The 25,654-nt window shown below is 38.2% G+C and overlaps 1 protein-coding gene across 5 annotated transcripts in view; it reads right to left on the reverse strand.

Moving 5' to 3' along the window:
* The window catches only part of CCDC191 (coiled-coil domain containing 191), a 102,556-nt gene that overhangs the window by 69,230 nt on the left and 7,672 nt on the right, over positions 1–25,654 (reverse strand). For all 5 annotated transcript variants that reach the window (XM_060298075.2, XM_060298077.1, XM_060298076.1 and 2 more), the window contains exons 4-7: positions 16,742–16,885; positions 13,779–13,957; positions 12,085–12,308; positions 8,559–8,712 (exon numbers count right to left, since the gene is read on the reverse strand). In XM_060298075.2, the coding sequence (XP_060154058.1) occupies positions 8,559–8,712; positions 12,085–12,308; positions 13,779–13,957; positions 16,742–16,885 (701 nt within the window). The remainder of the gene's footprint in view (positions 1–8,558; positions 8,713–12,084; positions 12,309–13,778; positions 13,958–16,741; positions 16,886–25,654) is intronic.

The raw sequence follows: 25,654 nt of genomic DNA on the forward strand, positions 1-25,654 counted from the left end.
CACTCTTGGAGGGCACACACAAAGTAGTGTGCACATCCAGAACCAGGGGCAAGAGCAGTGATCCCACTGGAGACTGAACCAGACCTACCTGCTGGTGTTGGAGGGTCTCCTGCAGAGGTCAGAGGTGGCTGTGGCTCACTGTGAGGACCAGGACACTGGCAATAGAGGTTCTGGGAAGTACTCCATGGCGTGACCCTCCCAGAGTCTGCCATTAGCCCCACCAAAGAGCCGGGTAGGCTCTGATGTTGGGTCGCCTCAGGCCAAACAACCAACGGGGAGGGACCCCAGCCCCACCCATCAGCACACAAGTGGATTAAAGTTTTACTGAGCTCTGCCCACCAGAGCAACACCCAGCTCTACCGTCCCATCAGAAAGCTTGCAGAAGCCTCTTAGATAGCCCATCCACCAGAGGGCAGACAGCAGAAGCAAGAAGAACTACAATCCTGCAGGCTGTGGAAAGAAAACCACATTCACAGAAAGATAGACAAGATGAAAAGGCAAAGGGCTATGTACAAGATGAAGGAACAAGATAAATGCCAGAAAGACAACTAAATGAAGTGGAGATAGGCAACCTTCCAGAAAAAGAATTCAGAATAATGATAGTGAAGATGATCCAGGACCTCGGAAAAAGAATGGAGGCAAAGATTGGGAAGATGCAAGAAATGTTTAACGAAGACGTAGAAGAATTAAAGAACAACCACCTAGAAGAATTAAAGAACAAACAAACAGAGATGAACAATATAATAACTGAAATGAAAAATACACGAGAAGGAATCAACAGCAGAATAACTGAGGCAGAAGAAAGGATAAGTGACCTGGAAGACAGAATGGTGGAATTCACAGCTGCAGAACAGAAGAAAGAAAAAAGAATGAAAAGAAATGAAGACAGTCTAAGGGATCTCTGGGACAACATTAAATGCAATAACATTCTCATTATAGGGGTCCCAGAAGGAGAAGAGAGAGAGAAAGGACCCAAGAAAATATTTGAAGAGATTATAGTCAAAGACTTCCCTAACATGGGAAAGGAAAAAGCCACCCAAGTCCAGGAAGTGCAGAGAGTCCCAAGCAGGATAAACCCAAGGAGGAACATGCCGAGACACATAGTAATCAAACTGACAAAAATTAAAGACAAAGAAAAATTATTGAAAGCAACAAGGGAAAAATGACAAATAACATACAAGGGAACTCGAATAAGGTTAACAGCTGATTTCTGAGCAGAAGCTCTACAAGCCAGAAGGGAATGGCATGATACACTTAAAGTAATGAAAGGGAAGAACCTACAACCAAGATTACTCTACCCAGCAACGATCTCATTCAGATTTGATAGAGAATTTTTTTTTTTACAGCAACCAAAAGCTAAGAGAATTCAGCACCACCAAACCAGCTCTACAACAAATGCTAAAGGAACTTCTCTAAGTGGGAAGCACAAGAGAAGAAAAGGACCTACAAAAACAAACCCAAAACTGTTAAGAGAATGTTCATAGGAACATACATATTGATCAGTACTTTAAAAGTGAATGGATTAAATACTCCAACCAAAAGACACAGGCTTGCTGAATGGATACAAAAACAAGACCCATATATGTCCTGTCTACAGGAGACCCACTTCAGACCTAGGGACACATACAGACTAAAAGTGAGGGGACGGAAAAAGATATTCCATGTAAATGGAAATCAAAAGAAAGCTGGAGTAGCAATACTCATATCAGATAAAATAGACTTTAAAATAAAGAATGTTACAAGAGACAAGGAAGGACACTACATAATGATCAAGGGATCAATCCAAGAAGAAGATGTAACAATTATAAATATATATGCACCCAACACAGGAGCACCTCAATCCATAAGGCAACTGCTAACAGCTGTAAAAGAGGAAATTGACAGTAACACAATAATAGTGGGGGACTTTAACACCTCACCTACATCAATGGACAGATCATCCAAAATGAAAATAAATAAGGAAACAGAAGCTTTAAATGACACAATAGACCAGAGAGATTTAATTGATATTTATAGGACATTTCATCCAAAAACGGCAGATTACCCTTTCTTCTCAAGTGTGCATGGAACATTCTCCAGGATAGATCACATCTTGGGTCACCAATCAAGCCTCAGTAAATTCAAGAAAATTGAAATCATACCAAGCATCTTTTCAGACAACAACGCTATGAGATTAGAAATCAATTACAGGGAAAAAAACCATAAAAAACACAAACACATGGAGGCTAAACAATATGTTACTAAATAACTAAGAGATCACTGAAGAAATCAAAGAGGAAATCAAAAAAAACCTAGAGACATATTACAATGAAAACATGAAAATCCAAAGCCTATGAGATGCAGCAAAAGCAGTTCTAAGAGGGAAGTTTATAGCAATACAAGTTTACCTCAAGAAACAAGAAACATCTCAAATAAACACTCTAACCTTACACCTAAAGGAACTAGAGAAAGAAGAACAAACAAAACCCAAAGTTAGTAGAAGGAAAGAAATCATAAAGATCAGAGCAGAAATAAATGAAATAGAAACAAAGAAAACAATAGCAAAGATCAATAAAACTAAAAGCTGCTTCTTTGAGAAGATAAACAGAATTGAGAAACCATTAGCCAGACTCATCAAGAAAAAGAGGGAGAGGAATCAAATCAATAAAATTAGAAATGAAAAAGAAGTTACAACAGACACTGCAGAAATACAAAGCATCCTAAGAGACTACTACAAGCAACTCTATGGCAATAAAATGGACAACCTGGAAGAAATGGACAAACTCTTAGAAAGGTATAACCCTCCAAGACTGAACCAGGAAGAAATAGAAAATATGAACAGACCAATCACAAGTAATGAAATTGAAACTGTGATTAAAAATCTCCAACAAACAAAAGCCCAGGACCAGATGGTTTCACAGGTGACTTCTATCAAACATTTAGAGAAGAGCTAACACCCATCCTTCTCAAACTCTTCCAAAAAATTGCAGAGGAAGGAACACTCCTTAACTCATTCTACGAGGCCACCATCACCCTGATACCAAAACCAGACAAAGATACTACAAAAAAAGAAAATTACAGACCAATATCACTGATGAATATAGATGTAAAAATCCTCAACAAAATACTAGCAAACAGAATCCAACAACACATTAAAAGGATCATAAGCCATGATCAAGTGGGTTTTATCCTAGTGATGCAAGGATTCTTCAATATACACAAATCAATCAATGTGATACACCATAGTAACAAACTGAAGAATAAAAACCATATGATCATCTCAATAGATGCAGAAAAAGCTTTTGACAAAATTCAACACCCATTTATGATAGAAACTCCAGAAAGTGGGCACAGAGGGAACCTACGTCAACATAATAAAGGCCATATATTACAAACCCACAGCAAATATCATTCTCAATATGAAAATCTGAAAGCATTTCCTCTAAGATCAGGAACAAGACAAGGATGTCCACTCTTGCCACTATTATTCAACATAGTTTTGGAAGTCCTAGCCACGGCAATCAGAGAAGGAAAAGAAATAAAAGGAATACAAATTGGAAAAGAAGAAGTAAAACTGTCACCGTTTGCAGATGACATGATACTATACATAGAGAATCCTAAAGATGCTACCAGAAAACTACTAGAGCTAATCAATGAATTTGGTAAAGTTGCAGGATACACAATTAATGCACAGAAATCTCTTACATTCCTATACACTAATGATGAAAAATCTGAAAGAGAAAGTAAGGAAACACTCCCATTTACCACTGCAACAAAAAGAATAAAATACCTAGGAATAAACCTACCTAGGGAGACAAAAGACCTGTATGCAGAAAACTATAAGACACTGATGAAAGAAATTAAAGATGATACCAACAGATGGAGAGATATACCATGTTCTTGGATTGGAAGAATCAATATTGTGAAGATGACTATACTACCCAAAGCAATCTACAGATTCAGTGCAATCCCTATAAAATTACCAATGGCATTTTATACAGAACTAGAACAAAAAGTCTTAAAATTTGTATGGAGACACAAAAGACCCCGAATAGCCAAAGCAGTCTTGAGGGAAAAAACGGAGCTGGAGGAATCAGACTCCCTGACTTCAGACTATACTACAAAGCTACAGTAATCAAGAAAATATGGTACTTGCACAAAAACAGAAATATAGATCAATGGAACAGGATAGAAAGCCCAGAGATAAACCCACGCATCTATGGTCAACTAATCTATGACAAAGGAGGCAAGGATATACAATGGAGAAAAGACAGTCTCTTCAATAAGTGGTGCTGGGAAAACTGGACAGCTACATGTAAAAGAATGAGATTAGAACACTCCCTAATACCATACACAAAAATAAACTCAAAGTGGATTAGAGACCTATGTTTAAGGCCAGACACTATAAAACTCTTGGAGGAAAACATAGGAAGAACATTCTTTGACATAAATCACAGCAAGATTTTTTTTGATCCACCTCCTAGAGTAATGGAAATAAAAACAAAAATAAACAAATGGGACCTAATGAAACTTAAAAGCTTTTGCAAAGCAAAGGAAACCATAAACAAGACGAAAAGACAACCCTCAGGGGCTTCCTTGGTGGCGCAGTGGTTGGGAGTCTGCCTGCCAATGCAGGGGACACGGGTTCGAGCCCTGGTCCGAGAAGATCCCACATGCCACGGAGCAACAAAGCCCGTGAGCCACAACTACTGAGCCCACGTGCCGCAATTACTGAAGCCTGTGCGCCTAGAGTCCGTGCTCTGCAACAAGAGGGGCCACTGCGGTGAGAAGCCCATGCACTGCAACAAAGAGTAGCCCCTGCTCTCTGCAACTAGAGAAAAGCCCACATGCAGCAAGGAAGAACCAACACAGCCAATAAATAAATAAATTAAAAAAAAAAAAGACAACCCTCAGAATGAGAGAAAATATTTGCAAATGAATCAACAGACAAAGGATTAATCTCCAAAATATATAAAGTTCATGCAGCTCAATATTAAAGAAAGAAACTACCCAATCCAAAAATGGGCAGAAGACCTAAATAGGCATTTCTCCAAAGAAGACATACAGAATGCCAGGAAGCACATAAAAAGCTTCTCAACATCAGTAATTATTAGAGAAATTCAAATCAAAACTACAATGAGATATCACCTCACACCAGTTAGAATGGGCATCATCAGGAAATCTACAAACAACAAATGCTGGAGAGGGTGTGGAGAAAAGGGAACCCTCTTGCACTGTTGGTGGGAATGTAAATTGATGCAGCCACTATGGAGAACAGTATGGAGGTTCCTTAAAAAACTAAAAACAGAATTACCATATGACCCAGCAATCCCACTACTGGGAATATACCCAGAGAAAACCATAATTCAAAAAGACACATGCACCCCAATGTTCATTGCAGCGCTATTTACAATAGCCAGATCATGGAAGCAACCTAAATGCCCATCAACAGACGAAGGGATAAAGAAGATGTGGTACATATATACAATGGAATATTACTCAGCCATAAAAATGAACGAAATTGGGTCATTTGTAGAGACGTGGATGGATCTAGAGACTGTTGTACAGAGTGAAGTAAGCCAAAAAGAGAAAAACAAATATCGTATATTAACACATATATGTGGAACCTAGAGAAATGGTACAGGTGAACCGGTTTGCAGGGCAGAAATTGAGACATAGATGTAGAGAACAAACGTATGGACACCAAGGGGGGAAAACGGCGGGGGGTTGGGGGGTGGTGGTGTGATGAATCGGGAGATTGGGATTGACATATATACACTCATATGTATAAAATGGATAACTAATAAGAACCTGCTGTATAAAAAAATAAATAAAATAAAATTAAAAAATTAAAAAAGAAAAAACAACAAAAGAAACCATTAAGTATACCTGATATTATAGTGTCAGGGGTACAGCATCACTTCTTGTAGTATTCTTACTAGTAATGCATAATCTCAATCTAAACCGAAGAGAACATCGGAAAACCCCAAATTGAGAGACATTCTACAAAATACCTGATCAGTACTCTTCAAAACTGTCAAGGTCATAAAAGAAAAGCGAAGATTGAGGAACTATTACAAACTGAAGGAGACTAAGGAGACACGACAAGCAAATGCAGCATGAAATTACAGATCAAGTCCTGAAACAGAAAAAAGACCTTAGAGGAAAAATAGGTGACATTCTAATAAGTCTTGTTAATTGTACTTAATGGTATTTTACCAATGTTAATTTCCTAGTTTTGATAATTAAACTATGGTTATGTAAGATGTTAACATTGAGGAGAGCTGGGTGAAGGGTATTCAGGAACTCCATGTACTATTTTTTGCCATTTTTCTGTATGTCTAAAATTATTTCAAAATCAAGATTCGAAAATATAGGTTCAAATCAAGCAGAATCTGTGGCAAAGTAGAGATAATTTATTCATATTGGCTCATTTTTAAATATACCAGCTGATCCTTTTAAAGCTGAGTAATCTGTTTTGGTAGGCCACTAATTTTGTAAAACTCTTTTTGTGTGTCTGAAATTCATACCTAACACTTCTTTCTAAAACATATATAGTCAGTCCTCTGTATTTGCAAGCTCTACATCTGTGGATTCAACCAACCATGGATAGAAAACATTCGGAAAAAAAAAAATTTCCATGAAGTTCCAAAAAGCAAAACTTGATTTGCCGGGCTGGCAACTATTTACATATCATTTACATTGTATTTACATCTATTTACATAGCATTTATGCTGTATTAGGTGTTGACCTGGAACAAATAGACTGCTAGGGTTTACTCCAGCAAAGATGGATTTATTTGGAATCAGCAAAGAATTTCAATTTGGGATCTCCATCCTTGGTAATCCATGTGCAAGTTCTTTCAGGGCAAGGGGAGGAGAAATCTTATAGAGGGAAAAGTAAGTTGGGAGGGCTGTAGTAGGCAGAGTCCATGGCTTTTCATTGGCTGAGTTCGTGCCAGGAAATAAGAGTTTTTCTTTTTCCTTTTGGGCTCTGCTATTGTCACAGGGCATGAGAGCTCCCCCTTCTGGTCTTCTGACTCTACTTAATTCAGGTTTCTATTTATTAATTTTTTACATAGGTGTTATAAGTAATCTAGAGATGATTTAAAGTATACAGGAGTATGTGAATAGGTTATATGCAAATGCTATGCTATTTTATATAAGGGATTTGAGCATCCACAGATTTTGGTATTTGCAGGGGATCCTGGAACCAATCCCCCTTGGATACCAAGGGACGACTGTATTACTTCTTCTTGCACAGTGGACTTCAATAAAATTAAAAACTTAATCTTATAGGGAACACACATCTTATCCATCTCTCATTGGTTGGGGAACAAACATATCATGGCCCTTTTTCCTTATGTCTTCTCAAGATGGCCCCCTCTGTACTCATTTCCTTTCCTATTTTCTAAATCTGAACTGTTACTGTAGGAGGACACATTAACTCCATCCATCTCATGGAGGGGACGCAGCATCCAAAAGCCTTTGCCCATCTTTCCCAAAATGTTAGTCCCAACTCTTAATAGTTCCTCCTATCACACTTGCCTCTGCCTATTCCTAAAGCCAAAACTCTGACCAAACTCGTTGTTTATATTTGAATAATTATGACTTTTTGCCTATCAGATCAAAATGCTACCATCAAATGTGTCTAGTTTTAAAGAATTGCTTTGACTACTTTACTTTTTCCCTCATATCTTAGTTATCCATATCATATTCACAGGCCTGTTTTTAATTTCTAGGTCCCTTTTAGTCTATCCTACATTTATCAAACTCCCTCAATCTCTTCCTGACATTCTTTTCTCTTGTTAAATCCATTCATTTATACATTCATTCCATTAACTTTCACTGAATTTCATCAACGCCCAAGGCCTTGGAGTAGATGTTGTAGGAGATATAAAATATACATATTTATCTTTTCTCATCTGACCACCTCATTTACAAATCTTCCAAGTAATTCCTTTCACCTGAAATGTTTATAAACCCCAAATTTATAGTGTTATCAATCCCACTTCACTGAAAAAAACTTCTGCCTAAGTAGCCTGGGGAGGATGCTCGTTAGTCAATAAAAAATTGGCCAGTTAATTTTACAAAAAGTGAAACTAAAGAAAGGGATAGAAGAGTAAAATAAAATGCAGACCATTAAAAGTAGACGCACAAACATGTCATTGTTTAGGATCTGAGCTACCAAAAGGCAAGTAACTTTCTGAATAATTCTTCTGAATAATCCAGAACACAATGGTCCATAAGACTGTCAAAGTGGAAGCTACGCTTTCAAACTGCCAGAGATCTACATTAGCACTTGCATGCAATTCTAAAAAGGGTAATTTAGGAAGACATCCCAAATTCATACCCCAATTTCCCAGGATCACATGGAGTATATAAGAATAGCCCTGAATAGAGGACTGAAGCACTCCCCTGTGTACTAAGCCAGCTGGGTAGCACAGAACAAATGGTGTGGGCAACTTTGGTATTTGTAACAAGGTTCAGCTGGGCTTAGTGTTACACTGTCCATCTCTGATGGAGCCCTTTGTCATTTATGCTACAGAATGCTGAAGAAAGAGACATTACAATTCCTACCTGGTGATTTTCCTTGAAAGTTTGGATTAATAACTCTTTCAGTTTCTTCTTTCTTTCTTTTTCCATTTTTTCTTCATCCAGAAGAGTATGAACACTTTGAAACATGCCTTTCTCTGGATTTTTTGGAGAATTTTCTTCTTGCTTTTTCTTCTCTCTATTAATAACAATTAAAAAACACAAGTATGAATAATAGACTTAACAGTGAGTAATTAGAACATACCATAGTGGAATGAACACTGAATTTTCCATCAGAAGATAGAGATTTTTAGATCTGGCCCTAAAACTACAAAGTAGGGTGATTTTTTTTGAGATTTAGTTTATTCCTTTATAAAATACAGTTAAATGAAATAAAATTATAATGTACTCTGAAAAGGAGAAAGCCTTATATATATTTTAGTAAGGTTTTTTTTTTTTTTTTTGCGGTACGCGGGCCTCTCACTATTGTGGCCTCTCCCATTGCGGAGCACAGGCTCTGGACGCGCAGGCCCAGCGGCCATGGCTCACAGGCCCAGCCGCTCCGCGGCATGTGGGATCTTCCCGGACCGGGGCACGAACCCGTGTCCCCTGCATCGGCAGGCGGACTCTCAACCACTGCGCCACCAGGGAAGCCCCTAGTATTTTTATTGAGTTTAAAATTGAGTGATACCTTGATCAAAATTTGAGGGATAACAACTATCAGGTATTCTCTAATACAGACATAAGTTCTCTCTCTTCTTACAAGGGTAGACAAAACAGGACCCTCAGGTAAGAAAGGAATGACATTTTTCCCACAAGGTTTTTACAAGGTTTCTCGGAAGAAAAATAATAAAAGAATCAGGTGTTACTGAATAAGGAGAAAATGGAATTTATATTAATTCTAAAATAGCTGGAAAGAGAAAAAACAGAACTTAGTAACAATAAGGAAAAGGACTTCAGGCAAGTTAACAAGAATCTCTTAGTAACTTTGTTGCTCATATTTCTGCTTATTTCTTTCTCACTCACCTACCTTTTCTTTCTCATCCAGGTCATCCCTCTTACACTCAGCAATCCAAGCCAGCTCATAGCCATTGCCTTCTTATTGGAGTGTATTAAACTACACAGGTGTGTGTAAGTGTATAAGGTATATATTCTATCAATGACGTAGTAAAGATAGCATCTAGTCAGGAATCTAGATTCATGGGTTCTGGCCACAAATCAGCTGTGAAAACTCAGGCAAGTCACCAGTCTTTCTGAATTTCACTTTACAGTTGTGGAAACTCAAATTGAGAGAGGGATGACAGAATAATCTATAGACATTCATTCATTAATTATCATATATCATACAGGGGGCACACAATCTTATTACTGGTGATATGAACCATCATTTGGTTAAGGTAGTTTCTCCGGTGTAAAGTTGCTATTTTTCCCTTTGTAATCAATAAATCTCTTAGAGAAGATACTTTGAAACTATGCAATGAAGCAGATTTAGGACACCTTACAAATAAATTTAAAAAGCCCTACCAACAATAAAATTTTATTGACTCTTTCCAAACTTACTAATGCCATAACAATGTTATATTAGATAGTTACAGACAGATCATAGTGGGCATTTAAAGAAATACAGTTCTCATACCATGGATGTAGTCTTTAAAAAAAAATCAAAATACGTATCTGTTATGAAAGCAATGTTTGCTCATTGTGCAACATTGGAGATGTATAAAAGCCATCCATATTTCTACCCAGAAGAAAACCCTGATAACATGTCGGTGCTGTTTCATTGTACAACTAGTATTTATTAATTTCTCCAATATTTATTAGTGTCTGTTATTATAAATAATATTATTTTCATTATATTTGTGTACAAATCTTTGGATTTCTGATCACTTTCTACACTTGGTCTTAGCCAAAAGGCCGAGAAGCGATCCTGATCACTTTCTTAGGATAGTTTTCCTAGGACTGGAATTCCCCGGTCAAGTGATAACATTTTTATGGCTATTATTGTTTATTGCCAAATTGCTTTCTGGAACGTTTAAACCAGTCTGTCCACCTAGAAGTACTGCACTTCTTCACTGTATCTGTGGATAAGCTTTTTTTTTTTTTGCCCACTTTTATTTATTTTTTATTATTTTTTTAAACATCTTTATTGGAGTATAATTGCTTTACAATGGTGTGTTAGTTTCTGCTTTATAACAAAGTGAATCAGCTATACATATACATATATCCCCATGTGGATAAGCTTTTAACTTTTAAAAGAAATGACTGGTTAGTGAATGTCTGTTGAGTGCCCACTGTGAGCAGAACTTCCTGCTACCATCAAATATTACTTGTTTTCACAATTTATTTTAGGTCAGCCTAGATTCTTCAGGGTTTGAGAACAATCTGAAGAGCAAGGCTGACCTTAGCAAGAACTCACTAAAAAACTGGAGATTGCTTTCTGAAAGGAAAGGCCTCTGGAGGAGGCTTCAGCCTGGCACTTGGAAGAATGAGATGCACGTCCACCGCCGAGCTGTTTTAAACTGGGTAGGATGAGAGCAGTCAAGAACACAGGGGGAAAAGCTGTGTACGCTGATGGGGGTGGAAGGGGGTGGCAGGCTAATAGGTCTTTCTGGCTCCTCAGTTTGAGTATTCAGGCATTTCAGGCACATTGTCCTAAGGCTTTTGCAGTTTATGCACCAGTGCTGTTTCTCAGAATAAATACATTAGTTATTTCATTTATGAAGCTCATTTGCTGCATGAGGATACCCAATAGTACCACATCCTGTGAGGACCATTTTGACTTCCCTCTTATGTCAGATATTCTTTTTCTTTATCAGTGGCAGTAAGGCAATGGTGACTCTCTGTATGATTATCAGAAGATAAGACACTGAGGCAATTCACAATAGAATGAGGCATAATTAGCAAACGTGCATAAGGAAACGTGTTCAACCTTACAAATGTTCAGGTACACAAAGAGATGCACACTAACCAATAAAATACCTATTAAAAGTGCAAAAATATTGACAATGATGATCTCCCCCAATGCTGAATGGGGCTCACTGTCAGGAATTGTGTAAATATGCACAACTCGTCTGGAAAGGAATTTGGCAATGTTTCAAAAGTCATAAAAAACCTACACAATTTACCTCAGTAATTATACTCCTATGAACATAATTCAAAAGAATGAAAAAGCTCTATGCTTAAGGATGCTCACTGCACTATTAGTGAAAAATCTGAAATTAGCTGAAATGCTTACCAGTATAGGGAGTGGAGGTCATTACATAAATTATGGTATAGGAACTCAGTGGAGTAATATACAGACCTTAGGACTCCAGGCGATGTGGTTATTACAACAAGCAGAATAACAAATTAAATGTACTTTATGGTTGCAGTTAAGTTCATAAAGGGACCAAGACCAGGAGGAAACATGGAAAAATGAAAATAGCTAACTTGTTAAGATGGTGGACTAGTGGGTGATTTCTCTTTTGTGTTTTATTAGTGCATTGTCTGTGCATTTTAAGGACCTTTAAAGTACTTCCAAAATGACTGCTTAAACAAAAACACTTCACGCTGCTCATCATGGCTGGCTTACATTTTCCACGCTTCTTCCACAGTGCGTCTCCTCTCAATTATCTCCCTCCGCAGCTTTACCATCTCCCTTTGAATCTCCTCCTCCTCTTTCTTGGCCTCTAGAGCCTTCCTTTTTTTCTCTTCTTGCACCAGATACTGAGCCTCTAAGAAGGCTGATTTTTTCAGGGTCTTTTCAATTCTCTGGCGCTCCAGTTGTTTCTCACGTCTTAAGCGATTTTCTTTTACCTTAAAGAGAATACAACAAGGGTGAAATGCAGCCTTTCAAGTAGAAAGGGATATGCAAAACCTTAGAACACATTTTGAAGTTCAAAATACAACTACTTGGAAATATTTTGGCCCAGAACCCCACTGTTTATCAGAAAAATAGGGGAAATTCATTTATTTACTGGGTAATGGCCTATACAAAATTTTAAATGAAGTCAGGCGAGATGACTCCAAACAATTTGGGAACGATAGGCACTACAGAAAAGCTGAAAATCCAATGGGTTGGATGCCAAATTCTGGATTCTTATTTAGTAATGATTTTCGATCCATAAGATTTTCCAAGGTGTACATTACTGTTACTTATTTAAGCTCTGTCTGTATGTTAATTATAATTTAAGAAAGAATAAGGATATTTTGGAGAGGCTACTTTGTGAAGGCTAGAACAGTGATTTACTGCCTTAAAGGAGCATCATGACCTTTTATTCAATTCTATCTTTATTTGAATTTATCAATGATTCTGGATCATATTTGGAAATCAAAACCACAAACTTCACAGATATTTCTGAATAAGCACAATCATTTTTTTCAAACCCAATTCTTTAGACTAGCTATGAATTAAGGAGTGGTCCTTTCCTTCCTGCTTCATTTAACTTTATCCTTATCTTACTCTTCAGTTATGATAAGACTTCTAGATAATTGCTACCTCTTACCGAACCTTTTCTCTTCCCTTTTATCATAAATCCAAACCAGGATCATGCATCTACTCCAGTTTCTCTCACATCCTTAGTGCTGCTTTGGCATACATTATGGTTTAAAGTAATCAGAAATTCAGTGTTATAAAAAGATAGCATACACACATATAGACATTAATACTACCCTGGTCTTGGTTCTGGACATGTGGAAAAGACTTGGTCTTTCGGACTTCCTTAAGTTCCTCTACAAAGTGTTGAGATGAATCTTTTTCCTATAACCTACTATTCCCTTTGGAGAAAATAAAGTTCCCATACGCCTTTCTAATTCAAAACAGCTGAACTAGATTAATTCAGCTCTGTTCTCCCTTTCAAATTATAATCACAAAATAAGTGAATTTTCCCACTGTCTAGAAAAGAATTATCATTATAACATTCACCAGAATATTCATGATATTAATATCTTGATCTCACAATACAAAAACCAAATTCAAGCAAAACCCAATCTACATATTTATAATAGGAAGTATCACATCCAAACTAATAAAGTTTAGCTCACCACTCTCATGGTCAAAATCAATTATTCCTCTTTTTGGTTTTCTTAAATAAATTGTTTCCTATCCTCAGCTTATGAGCATTATTTTTCTTCTGAAGTTCTTATATTTTATTTTTATTCTTTCTAACCAAACCACAGATGGCACCCTTTTTCACAATAAAGCCTAAGTCTTTATTTAAGCTTATTAAATGTGTTACACAAAAATTGCTTCCTGTTATCCATTTTAATTTTGCTTTTCCCTCCCACCTGCTTATGTCTCATCTCCATGGTAAGATGAGGATCCTTCTGCCACTTCTTGTCTTGGTTTTCATTCATTCCAAGATCTTCCAATATCCCAGAATCTACCACGTCTTTATGGAGCAGATGGTCTATGAATTTTTGAAAGGTGGTACTTTCGTCTTCCTCCTCCAAATAACCACATAAATCTGGGGGAAACATAACAACAACAAAGAAGGAAAAAATTTTTAATTTTTTTAAAATTTAATTTTAGTACAATTTCCATATTTATGTAAATAATCCTGGTACAATAAAAATACAAAGCTGTGAGTGTTCGATAAATAGTAACTGATAATGCCAACTGGATGAATACAGCCCTCAGCAATTACCTTCAACTAAGAGGAAAAAACCTCCACTCATGAGGAATTGCCCTCACCCAAGTCACTAACTCCCTCACTGCCAAATTTAAAAGCTATTAATTTTACATTTATGTTACAAGGATCTAAACATCCTTGAGGACTCCATTGCTCTTTTTAAAAAAGGCTTTACCGTGGTATAATTGATATATAATAAACTTGTAAATATTTAAAGTCTGCAATAAGCTTTGACATATATAGATACCATTAAACATCATTACAATCAAGATAATGAATGTGTCTGTCAGCTGCAAAAGGGTCCTCACGCAGATTTGCAATCTTTTCCTCTCACTCCTCCCCATGCTCTTTGCCCTATCCCAGGCAACCCCAGACCCGCTTTCTGCCAATAGATTAGTTTAAATTTTCCAGAATTTGGTATCAATTAAATCATATACTATGTACTCTTTCTGGTCGTCCTTCTTTTACTCAGCGTAATTATTTTGAGATTCATTCATGTTGTTGTATCAATAGTTTATCCCTTTTTATTGCTGAGTAGTATTCCACTGTATGGGCATACCACAATTTATTCATTCATTCATCTAGGGATAAACATTTGGGTTGCTTCCAGATTTTGGCTATTACAAATAAAGTTATGTACAAGTCTTTGTATGAACATTTGCTTTCTCTTGGGAAAATGCCTAGGACTGGAATGGTTGGATCACATAACTATGTGTTTAAATTTTTAAGAAACTGTCAAGCTGTTTTCCAAAGTGGTTATATAATTTCACATTCTCACCAGCAGTGTAGGAGGGTTCCAGTTCCTCCATATCCTTACCAAAACTTGGTATGATCAGTCTTTTAATTTAAGCCATTATAATAGGTGCGTAGTGGTTATTCATGGTAGTTTTAATTTGCTTTTTCCTAATGACTAGCAATACTGAATATCGTTCTTGCTGATGTTCTATTTAGTTCCATACATTATTGAAAATGGGGTACTTAAGTCTCCAACTGTTATTGCTGAATTATCTATTTCTCCCTTCAATTTTGTCAGTTTATGCTTCACATATTTTGGGGCTTAGTTGCTCCATGGCATGTGGGATCTTCTTGGACCAGGGCTTGAACCCATGTCCCCTGCATTGGCAGGGGGATTCTTAACCACTGCGCCACCAGGGAAGTCCGTTAGTTAATAATTTTGATAAACATCCTTTTTTAATGGCTGGGTAATATTTTTGTTCGATGTTTTGATCCCCCAAAAAAGTAATACTACAAGCATCAGATGAGTGAGGCCTGATAAGATACCAAAAGGTAATAACAAATCTAAGAGATATAACTAGATATATTAGCACCATATGAAAGAAAGTAGCAGTTTCATTATATTTCAGACATGCTTTAGAATAAATATTACGTACTGAAATGCCTCACTTTAATAATGATATCATTAAACTAGAAAACATCCAGAAGGTGGCAATCAGTATATCTAGAAACAATGTGATATAAAGAACTGTTGAGAGTACTGGTGCTATTTAATCTAGGAAGACTGATGTATATGAAAGATCAGATATGATTACAACTCCCACAAGAAAAGAAAAGACTGTTCTTGAGAGAGAGAACATGATATTATTTTCTGTTGCACAAACGGGTAAAAGGTACTGAGGACAAAATCCTAATTCTCCTAACTAAGAGAGAATTTATGAATATTAGAGCCTCACAACAGCTGAATGGGCTCCTCCCAGAGTGCATGTTCCTTATCCTGGGAGGTGTTCAGGCAGAGATTGTATTACCCCATAATAGGGATACTACAGAAGAATCTCTGTCTAAGGGGGTGAAGAGGGTAGATTGGATTAGGTGATCTTGAGGAGTCCCCTAACTTTAAGGGCTCATGACTTTGTGATTTGCGAGCTAGGGATTTTGTAGTGTCCTAAACAAGGGAAATGCTGCAAGATGAGTTCATCAGGGGTGTCTGAGCCATGCATGGCAAGATGCCACCACCATCACTATGCCTATCCTTACGCTTAGGGAAAAAAACTTAGACTCTTTGGGTACAACTGAGGAATCCTCACAAGTTAGCTATTTAACTTTTCTGACACTAACTCTGTGTACAAGTAATAACCTCCCTTATAAAGACATATGAAGTATTTGTAAACACAAAATGAGATATCAATGTTTAAATATAGTAAAACATTTAAAAGCCATCAAAGTAAACGGTCATCCAACAATATATGGAAAGAGGCACTCTTAACCAGCATTAATTGCCATTATAATCATAAGAAGAATTACAAATAATAGAATATTTTAATTTAAAAAAACCCACGGGGAGGGAGGGAGACGCAACAGGGAAGACATATGGGAACATATGTTTATGTATGACTGATTCACTTTGTTATAAAGCAGAAACTAACACACCATTGTAAAGCAATTATACCCCAATAAAGATGTTAAAAAAAAAAAAAAACCCACGAATTTACTGAGGATACAGATAAATAATTTAAATTGAATCAAGAAAAATTAAAGCCAATTAAAAAATAAGCAAAACACAGAAAACTCAAATAACATCATTTATTATTCAAAACAATTAAAAAGACTTCTTGGGCATATTCATTGGATGATAAAGCTTAGCACAATTAAATAAGTTCTTACCATCGAACTTGTCATATTTCAAATGTCCATTGGCTTCTGGCACAGGAGGGATGTGTGACACAGTGTCTTCAGTATCACCGTCCCCATCACTTGCTAGTTCTTGCTTAAGTTTGGTATCTAACCAGTCATTGACCAATTCCTGAGCTGTCAATAAAACAAAAACATCTTTTTACTTCTGAGACTTTCTTCATTTGCTGTTTTCATTCATTCAATAAACGTTAACTGAGCACTTATCATGTGTCAAGTACTGCTCTAGATGTTGGGAATACACCAGTGAACAAAACAGGAAAAATAAAACCTACCACCATGAAGCTTATGTTCTAATTGGGGAAGAGAGACAATGAACAAGCAAGTCAGAAAAACAGAGCAGGAGAAGGAGAAATGGTGTACAAGAAATGAAAGATGGGTGTTGATACTTTTAAATTAATTGGGTGGTCAAAGGAGGCCTCACTGAGAAGACATTTGAGCAAAAAAGGGAAGGAAGTGAGGGAGTGAGCCATATGGCTATGTAAGGGAAAATTAATCTGTGCAGAGGGAAAACAAGTGCAAAGGCCCTAAGGCAGTAGAGTGTCTAGTGTATTGGAGAAACAGCATGGAGGTGGTATGGCTGGAGGAATGAGTAAAGGGAGAGTAGTTAGAGATGAGGTAGAAGAGGTAATGTAGGGATCAGGTTTAGAGCAGGGGTTCTAGAGCAGTGGGGGTGATCTTACTCCCCAGTGGACATCTGGCAATGTCTGGAGCCATTTGTGGTTATTACAACTGGGGAACTGGGTAGAGGCCAGGGATGCTGCTAAACATCCTACAATTCATAGGACAGGCCCCACAACAGAAATTATCTGGCCCAAAATATCAACAGTGTTGAGGTTGAAAACACTTTGTTTAGATAAGTACTTTGGCTTTTACTCTGTATGTAATGGGAGGTTTTTGAGCTAAGAGGTAACATATTTTAAGAGCATCACTCTGACTACTATGTTAAAATAGACTATATGGGGACAAGCTCAGAAGCAGGAGACAACAGTTGAGAGACAAATATCCAGAAAAGGGGTGATGATGGCCTAGACCTGAAGTGGAGGTAGTAGAAATGCTCAGATTCTAGAACATAATGTTTTGAGGTGGAGTTGACATGATTTGCTGATGGGCTGGATATGGGATGTGAGAGAAAAATCTGTAAGGGTTTTGGCTTAAGCAACTATAGAATGGAGATGTCATTTACCGAGATAGGGAAGACCAAGGGAGCAGCAGGTTTGGACGGAAGATCAGGAGTATCAGATGAGGTGGGTTTGAGATGCTTATGAGACATCCAAATAGGGATGTCAAATAGGTATTGGCTATATCATCTGGATTTCAAGGGAGAGGTCCAAGCTGAAGAAATAAATGTGGGTGTTGTCAGCATACAGATGGTATTTAAAGCCATAGAAATGAATGAGATCGGCAAAGGAGGAAGGTAGATAGAGAACTGGTTCAAGGATTAATCCCTGAGGAACTCTAGTATTTAGGAGTTGAAGAGATAAGGCAGAACCAGGTAAGTAGACTAGGAAGGAGAGACCACTGAGGTAGGAGGAAAATCAAAGTGTGATATCCTGGAAGCCAACTGCCATTTGGATTTCTTTCTTAGTGACATTCAGAAAATCTTCTTAATTATAGAGTTATGAGAGAAAATGTCTACTTTAGCATTACTTTCATCATTATCATACAGCTCTTATGGATAGGGCATGGGCGTTTCAAAGAAGAAAAATGTCTATTTCAGTATTATCTTCATCATTGTTATTATCATTATTGCACAGCTCTAAGGGAATGGAGTGTTTCCAAATACTAAATGATGCCAAGAGACATTTAACATAGATGGGAATGCATGATATGTAAAAATAGAAAAAAATGAATCAAGGTGATAGAAACTAAGTATAAAAAGTATGCTAGCGGGCTTCCCTGGTGGCGCAGTGGTTGAGAGTCTGCCTGCCGATGCAGGGGACGCAAGTTTGTGCCCCGGTCTGGGAGGATCCCATATGCCGCGGAGCGGCTGGGCCCGTGAGCCATGGCTACTGGGTCTGCGCGTCCGGAGCCTGTGCTCCGCAACAGGAGAGGCCACAGCGGTGAGAGGCCCGCGTACCACCAAAAAAAAAAAAAAGTACGCTAGCAACAGACACTACTGGCTTTCAGAGGAAGGTAGAGAAAGGGAGCAGATATTTACTGAGTAACCCTGTGTACAACAGTTCACATATTTATAATAAATTATGTGTAAAATAATTTGGATCTACTAAATGCCATTTATTAGTAAATAGAGGTATACTATGAAGTGCTTCGAAAGAACAAGGAAAGAGAACATCTCTTGGAGGGTTCAACTGTAGTAATGCCTCATGTTGGATCAGAGGCTTGATGCCTACCTCAAAGCAGAGTTTCCCAAAGTATGTTCCCCAGAACACTAGTTCTTACTGAATATCAATAGATGGCCGATGAGAGTTGGAAAAAAGGATATAAACCTTTGAAACACATGTTCAATTCATACATGAGTACTTTCTAATGTGGATCACTAGTTTCTCAGGATATTAATATGTATTTCAAGATAAAAAGAGTTCAGGTTCTAGGAAGCTTGGAAAATGGGGTAAGTAAATATATATTTAACTACAGGACTTTTCGGAAACATTGAGTGGCTAAAGTTTAGTGTGTATTCCTATTGGTGGGGTGGGAGAAGGGGTGGGTAAGACATAGCCTTGCCAATTTCTGAATCAATCTCCTTTCTCCAACTCCAGTACCACCAACCACCCAAGACCAAGTGCCATTACAGCTCACAGCGACCACTGCAGTAGCCTCCCACTAGTCTCCCTTTTCCCTCTTTTTCTCCCCTATAATTCATTCTTCATATATTAAATAAATTATCCTACTACACCTCTGCTTAAAACCCTTCAATGATGTCTAATCATACTCAGAATAAAATCTAAATTCTTTCACCAGGCCTATAAGGCCCTATGTGACACGTCTTCTGCTAACTCCTGCAAGCTCACTTCCATGGGGTAGCTGAAGCAACACTGGTCTTCCTTCAATTACTCAAGCACACCAAGATTGTACTTTAACTTTTTTGTTTTTTTAACATCTTTATTGGAGTATAATTGCTTTACAATGGTGTGTTACTTTCTGCTTTATAACAAAGTGAAACAGCTGTACATATACTTATATCCCCATATCTCCTCCCTCTTGCGTCTCCCTGCCACCCTCCCTATCCCACCCCTCTAGGTGGTCACAAAGCACGGTGCTGATCTCCCTGTGCTATGCTGCTGCTTCCCACTAGCTATCTATTTTACATATGGTAGTGTATATATGTACATGCCACTATCTCACTTCATCCCAGGTTACCCTTCCCACTCCCCATGTTCTCAAGTCCATTCTCTACATCTGCGTCCTTATTCCTGTCCTGCCCCTAGGTTCTTCAGACTTTTCTTAAAATTTAGATTCCATATATATGTGTTAGCATACAGTATTTGTTTTTCTCTTTCTGACTTACTTCACTCTGTATGACAGACTCTAGGACCACCCACCTCACTACAAATAACTCAATTTTGTTTGTTTTTATGGCTGAGTAATATTCCATTGTATATATGTGCCACATCTTCTTTATCCATTCATCTGTCGATGGACACTTAGGTTGCTTCCATGTCCTGGCTATTGTAAAGAGAGCTGCAATGAACATTGTGGTACATGACTCTTTTTGAATTATTGTTTTCTCAGGGTATATGCCCAGTAGTGGGATTGCTGGGTCATATGGTAGTTCTATTTTTAGTTTTTTAAGGAACCTCCATACTGTTCTCCATAGTGGCTGTAGCAATTTACATTCCCACCAACAGTGCAAGAGGGTTCCCTTTTCTCCACACCCTCTCCAGCACTTATTGCTTGTAGATTTTTTGATGATGGCCATTCTGACTGGTATGAGGTGATACCTCATTGTAGTTTTGACTTGCATTTCTCTAGTGATTACTGATGTTGAGCATCCTTTCATGTGTTTGTTGGCAATCTGTATATCTTCTTTGGAGAAACGTCTATTTAGGTCTTCTGCCTATTTTTGGATTGGGTTGTTTGTTTTTTTTTGATTTTGAACTGCATGAGCTGTTTGTAAATTTTGGAGATTAATCCTTTGTCAGTTGCTTCATTTGCAAATATTTTCACCCATTCTGAGGTTTGTATTTTCACCTTGTTTATGGTTTCCTTTGCTGTGCAAAAGCTTTTAAGTTTCATTAGGTCCCATTTGTTTATTTTTGTTTTTATTTGCATTTCTCTAGGAGGTGGGTCAAAAAGGATCTTGCTGTGATTTATGTCAGAGTGTTCTACCTATGTTTTCCTCTAAGAGTTTTGTAGTGTCTGGTCTTACATTTAGGTCTTTAATCCATTTTGAGTTTATTTTTGTGTATGGTGTTAAGGAGTGTTCTAATTTCATTCTTTTACATGTACCTGTCCAGTTTTCCCAGCACCACTTATTAAAGAGGCTGTCTTCTCCATCGTATATTCTTGCCTCCTTTATCAAAAAAAGGTGACCATATGTGTGTGGGTTTATCTCTGGGCTTTCTATCCTGTTCCATTGACCTATATTTCTGTTTTCGTGCCAGTACCATACTGTCTTGATTACTGTAGCTCTGTAGCATAGTCTTAAGTCTGAGAGCCTGATTCCTCCAGCTATGTTTTTCTTTCTCAAGATTGCTTTGGCTATTTGGAGTCTTTTGTGTCTCCACACAAATTGTGAAATTTTTTGTTCTAGATCTATGAAAATGCCATTGGTAGTAGTATAGGGATTGCATTGACTCTGTAGATTGCTTTGGGTAGTATAGTCATTTTCACAATGTTGATTCTTCCAATCCAAGAACATGGTATATGTCTCCAACTGTTTGCATCATCTTTAATTTCTTTCATCAGTGTCTTATAGTTTTCTACATACAGGTCTTTTTCCTCCTTCGTTAGGTTTACTCCTAGGTATATTATTCTTTTAGTAGCAATGGTAAATGGGAGTGTTTCCTTAATTTCTCCTTCAGATTTTTCATCATTAGTGTATAGGAATGCAAGAGATTTCTGTGTGTTAATTTTGTATCCTGCTACTTTATCAAATTCATTGATTAGCTCTAGTAGATTTCTGGTAGCAGCTTTAGGATTCTCTATGTATAGTAGCATGTCATCTGCAAACAGTGACAGCTTTACTTCTTCTTTTCTGATTTGGATTACTTCTATTTCTTTTACTTCTCTGATTGCTGTGGCTAAAATTTCCAAAACTATGTTGAATAATAGCGGTGAGAGTGGACAACCTTGTCTTGTTCGGTTCCTGATCTTAGTGGAAATGGTTTCAGTTTTTCACCATTGAGAACGATGTTGGCTGTGGGTTTGTCATATATGGCCTTTATTATGTTGAGGTAGGCTCCCTCTATGCCTACTTTCTGGAGGGTTTTTATCATAAATGGGTGTTGAATTTTGTCAAAAGCTCTTTTGCATCTATTGAGATGATCATATGGTTTTTATGCTTCAGTTTGTTACTATGGTGTATCACATTGATTGACTTGCATACATTGAAGAATCCTTGCATTCCTGGGATAAACCCCACTTGATCATGGTGTATGGTCCTTTAAATGTGCTGTTTGATTCTGTTTGCTAGTATTTTGCATCTGTGTTCATCAGTGATATTGGCCTTTAGTTTTCTTTCTTTGCGACATCTTTGCCTACTTTTGATATCAGGGTGATGGTGGCCTCATAGAATGAGTTTGGGAGTGTTCCTCCCTCTGCTATATTTTGGAAGAGTTTGAGAAGGATAGGTGTTAGCTCTTCTCTAAATGTTTGATAGAAGTCACCTGTGAAGCCATCTGGTCATGGGCTTTTGTTTCTTGGAAGATTTTTAATCACAGTCTCAATTACAGTGTTTGTGATTGGTCTGTTTATATTTTCTATTTCTGTTTATATTATATAAACATTTATATATATTTATATAAACAGAAATATATAAATATTTATATATAATATAAATATATTATATTCTGTTTATATTTTCTATTTCTGGCTTGCAGAGTTTCTGCTGAAAGATCAGCTGTTAACCTTATGGGGATTCCCTTGTATGTTATTTGTTGATTTTCCCTTGCTGCTTTTAATACTTTTTCTTTGTATTTAATTTATCATAGTTTGATTAATATGTGTCTTGGCATGTTTCTCCTTGGATTTGTCCTGTACGGGACTCTCTGCTCTTCCTGGACTTGATTGATTATTTCCGTTCCCATATTAGGGAAGTTTTTAACTATAATCTCTTCAAATATTTTCTCAGTCCCTTTCTTTTTCTCCTCTTTTTCTGGGACCCCTATAATTAGAATGTTGGTGCATTTAATGCTGTCCCAGAGGTGTCTGAGACTGTCTTCAGTTCTTTACATTTTTTTTCTTTATTCTGCTCTGTGGTAGTTATTTCCACTATTTTATCTTCCAGGTCACTTATCTGTTCTTCTTTCTCAGTTACTCTGCTATTGATTTCTTTTAGAGAATTTTTAATTTCATTTATTGTGTTGTTCATTGTTGTTTGTTTTCTCTTTAGTTCTTGTAGGTCCTTGTTAAACGTTTCTTGTATTTTCCACATTCTATTTCCAAGATTTTGGATCATCTTTCCTATCATTACTCTGAATTCTTTTTCAGGTAGACTTTCTATTTCCTCTTCATCTGTTTGGTCTGGTGGGTTTTTGCCTTGCTCCTTCATCTGCTGTGTGTTTCTCTGTCTTCTCATTTTGCTTAACTTCCTGTGTCTGGGGTCTTCTTTTTGCAGGCTGCAGGTTTGTAGTTCCCGTTGTTTTTGGTGTCTGCCCCCAGTGGCTAAGGTTGGTTCAGTGGGTTGTGTAGGCTTCCTGGTAGAGGGGACTGGTGTCTGTGTTCTGGTGGATGAGGCTGGATCTTGTCTTTCTGATGGGCAGGACCTCATCCAGTGATGTGTTTTGGGGTGTCTGTGACCTTTTTATGATTTTAGGCAGCCTCTCTGCTAATGGGTGGGGTTGTGTTCCTGTCTTGCTACTTGTTTGGCATAGGGTGTCCAGCACTGTAGCTTGCTGGTCACTGAGTGGAGCTGGGTGTTAGTGCTGGGTTGGAGATTTCTGGGAGAGCTTTCACTGTTTGTTATTACATGGAGCCAGGAGGTCTCTGGTGGACCAATGTCCTGAACTTAGCTCTCCCACCTCAGAGGCACAGGCCTGACATCCGGCTGGAGCACCAAGACCATGTCAGACACATGGCTCAGAAGAAAAAGTAGAAAAAAAGAAGGAAAGAAAGAAAAAATATAATAAAATAAACTTATTAAAATAAAAAATAGTTTACAAATTATTAGAAACAAAAAAATTTTTAAAAAAAGAAAAAAAAAAAGAAAGAAAGAAGAGAGCAACCAAACCAAAAAACAAAGCCACCAATGAGAACCAGTGCTAAAAATTATACTAAAAACAAACAAACAAACAGACAGAAATCTAGGACAAATGATAAAAGCAAAGCTATGAAGACAAAATCACAGAAAGAGGCATACACATACACACTCACAAAAAGAGAAAAGGAAAAAAAAAAAAATATATATATATATATATAAAGAAAAAAGGAAGAGAGCAACCAAATCAATAAAACAAATCTAACAATGATAATAAACTCTAAATACTAAACTACGATAAACATAAAATGAAAAACAAATTAGATGCAGAAAGTAAACTCCAAGTCTACAGTTGCTCCCAAAGTCCACCGCCTCAATTTTGGGATGATTTGTTCTTTTCAGGTATTCCAGAGATGCAGGGTACATCAAGTTGATTGTGGAGATTTAATCTGATGCTCCTGAGGCTGCTGGGAGAAATTTCCCTTTCTCTTCTTTGTTCGCACAGTTCCTGGGGTTCAGCTTCGGATTTTGCCACACCTCTGCGTGTAGGCCGCCAAGGGCATATGTTCCCCGCTCAGACAGGACGGGGTTAAAGTAGCAGTTGATTAGGGGGCTCTGGCTCACTCAGGCTTGGAGGAGGGAGAGGTTCAGAATGCAGGGTGAGCCTGCAGTGGCAGAGGCTAGCATGATGTTGCAACAGCCTGAGGCGTGCTGTGTGTTCTCCTGGGGAAGTTGTCCCTGGATCTCAGGACCCTGGCATTGGTGGGCTGCATGGGCTCCCAGGAGGGGAGGTGTGGATAGTGATCTGTGCTTGCACACAGGCTTCTTGGGGGCTGCAGCAGCAGCCTTAGCATTTCATGCCCGTCTCTGGGGTCTGCGCTGGTAGCCATGGCTCGCGCCCGTCTCTGGAGCTTGTTTAGGCAGTGCTCTGAATCTCCTCTCCTCGCGTACCCCAAAACAATGGTCTCTTGCCTCTTAGGCAGTTCTAGACTTTTTCCCAGACTCCCTCCCGGCTAGCTGTGGTGCACTAACCCCTTCAGACTGTGTTCACGCAGCCAACCCCAGTCCTCTCCCTGGGATGTGACCAAAGCCCAAGCCTCAGCTCCCAGCCCCCACCCACCCCGGCGGGTGAGCAGACAAGACTCTTGGGCTGGTGAGTGCTGGTTGGCACTGATCCTATGTGTGGGAATCTCTCTGCTTTGCCCTCTGCACCACTGTTGCTGCACTCTCCTCCATGGCTCCGAAGCTTCCCCCCGCCAGCCCCTGTGTCCGCCAGTGAAGGGGCTTGCTAGTGTGTGGGAACTCTTCCTCCTTCATAGATCCCTTCCCGAGGGGCAGGTCCCATCCCTATCCTTTTGTCTCTGTTTATTCTTTTTTCTTTTGCCCTACCCAGGTACGTGGGGAGTTTCTTGCCTTTTGGGAGGTCTGAGGTCTTCTGCCAGCATTCAGTAGGTGTTCTGTAGGAGTTGTTCCACATGTAGATGCATTTCTGATGTATTTGTGGGGAGGAAGGTGATCTCCACGTCTTACTCCTCCGTCATCTTGAAGGTCTCTCTGTACTTTAATTC

This window comes from Globicephala melas, chromosome 4 (genome assembly GCF_963455315.2).
Source record: "Globicephala melas chromosome 4, mGloMel1.2, whole genome shotgun sequence".
Taxonomy (NCBI): domain Eukaryota; kingdom Metazoa; phylum Chordata; class Mammalia; order Artiodactyla; family Delphinidae; genus Globicephala; species Globicephala melas.